This window comes from Piliocolobus tephrosceles, unplaced genomic scaffold, assembly GCF_002776525.5.
Source record: "Piliocolobus tephrosceles isolate RC106 unplaced genomic scaffold, ASM277652v3 unscaffolded_30382, whole genome shotgun sequence".
NCBI classification, from domain to species: Eukaryota; Metazoa; Chordata; class Mammalia; order Primates; family Cercopithecidae; genus Piliocolobus; species Piliocolobus tephrosceles.
The window spans coordinates 3,904-5,483 of NW_022313624.1; the positions used below are offsets into that span (position 1 = coordinate 3,904).

Consider the following 1,580-nt stretch of genomic DNA (forward strand, 5'->3'; position numbering starts at 1 on the left):
ACAACCACAAACCACCACACAGTCCCCTATCTGGTGATATGAATGACTGCTTCCTTACCAATCACGACTTTAGCATGGCTCCATTCTTTCTGCCTGCTAGGTAAATTTATTAAGACACCCTGTCTTAGAATTACCCCTGCTTCTTCGACCCCTCCCCCAAATACCCAACATAAACTTCATTAGTCCTCACTTACTCCCTCTGATGGAGACACCCATTCCCCAAGGTGTGTGTTCTCCTGCACTGCAATGAGTTAATATTAATAAATCTGACTGTTTCACTGCAGGTGAGTTCCTCTGTAGCCTTTGGCAGAAGGCACCGACAAGCAAAAGAACACTCTCTCTTTCCTCACACTTGTTTTCTTTTTTGTGTGCTTAAACAAAAAGAAATACTGAGTACACATGCGTTAATGAAAAGTTAACATCAGCAATTTTATTACCCAGATAATATTACCTTTCACAACCCCCGCACTCTGATGAGTCACAGATCCCCACTTGTATTTCGGTGTGGCAACAGAGGCTTTGACCCGCACTTTATCACCAATCTTGACGTGAGAAGAACTTGGTGGAGGATAGCCTACAGATTTCAATAACAAATCATTATAATCAGCATTCATTTATAGGAATTCTGTCTCTAAGAAAAAGCAAAAGCACTGAACAAAGAATGTGCTCACCTATAAGTTCCACATGAATGTACCTAACCCAGTAGGTACCCCCTTTCTGCTGCCAGTCACACTGCACATTGAGATCATGCAATCCATCTCTGTCCAGCTTAATGACTTTGCCAACATCGCCTTCACACACTTCTTCATACGCTCGGCAGCATCTAACCATCATTCCCACCTAGAATTAAAACGAAATTGGACATCCAATCCATCTGCACACAGGTGAAATGAGTCATGATAAGTGGTATTACTCTATTATTAATAAAGAATTTTGATTGGGCACGGTGGCTCACATCTGTAATCCTAGCACTTTGGGAGGCTGAGGCAGGAAGATCACATGAGCTCAGGAGTTTGAGACAAATCTGGGCAACATGGTGAAACGCCATCTCTACCAAAACTACAAAAATTAGCCGGGCGTGGTGGCGCATGCCTGTGGTCCCAGCTACTTGGAAGACTGAGTTGAGAGGACTGCTTGAGCCTGGAAGGTGGAGGTTACAATGAGCCAAGAGCACACCACTGCACTCCCGCTTGAGTGACAAAGTGAGATCCCAGCTCCAAAAAAAAGAAGAATTTCATCTAGCACCCAGAGTGCGTTCTAAGTATTATTTAATGCTAAAGTGAACAGAAACTCTTTAGAAAACTGGCTGGCTTTGTGTCTCAGGCAGGAAATATATAGGAAGAGCCTGGATCAACTTGTGTCATAAAGCAAGAGAGCTTTCAAAGATTACGAGGTTCACTCAAAAGCATCCTCCGATCATCAAAAACATAACAGTGGAAACATCACACCCTAAAAGCCAAGGATTGGTCATCATGACAATAAGGAAAACAAAGCTTCCTGGTCATCTTTATACACAGCAGAACACCAGTGCACCATTCTGAAAACTGATAGTCTCCCTGTATTATCCTTTATACACAGCA

General features: G+C 42.9%; 1 protein-coding gene across 1 annotated transcript in view; it reads right to left on the minus strand.

The window, feature by feature from the left end:
* The window catches only part of LOC111533632 (E3 ubiquitin-protein ligase HERC2-like), a 2,626-nt gene extending 1,772 nt beyond the window's left edge, over window positions 1-854 (minus strand). The window contains exons 1-2 of the mRNA XM_023200349.2: window positions 672-854; window positions 452-574 (exon numbers count right to left, since the gene is read on the minus strand). Of these exons, the coding sequence (XP_023056117.2) occupies window positions 452-574; window positions 672-834 (286 nt within the window). The 5' untranslated portion in view covers window positions 835-854. The remainder of the gene's footprint in view (window positions 1-451; window positions 575-671) is intronic.
* Window positions 855-1,580: the final 726 nt, after the last annotated feature.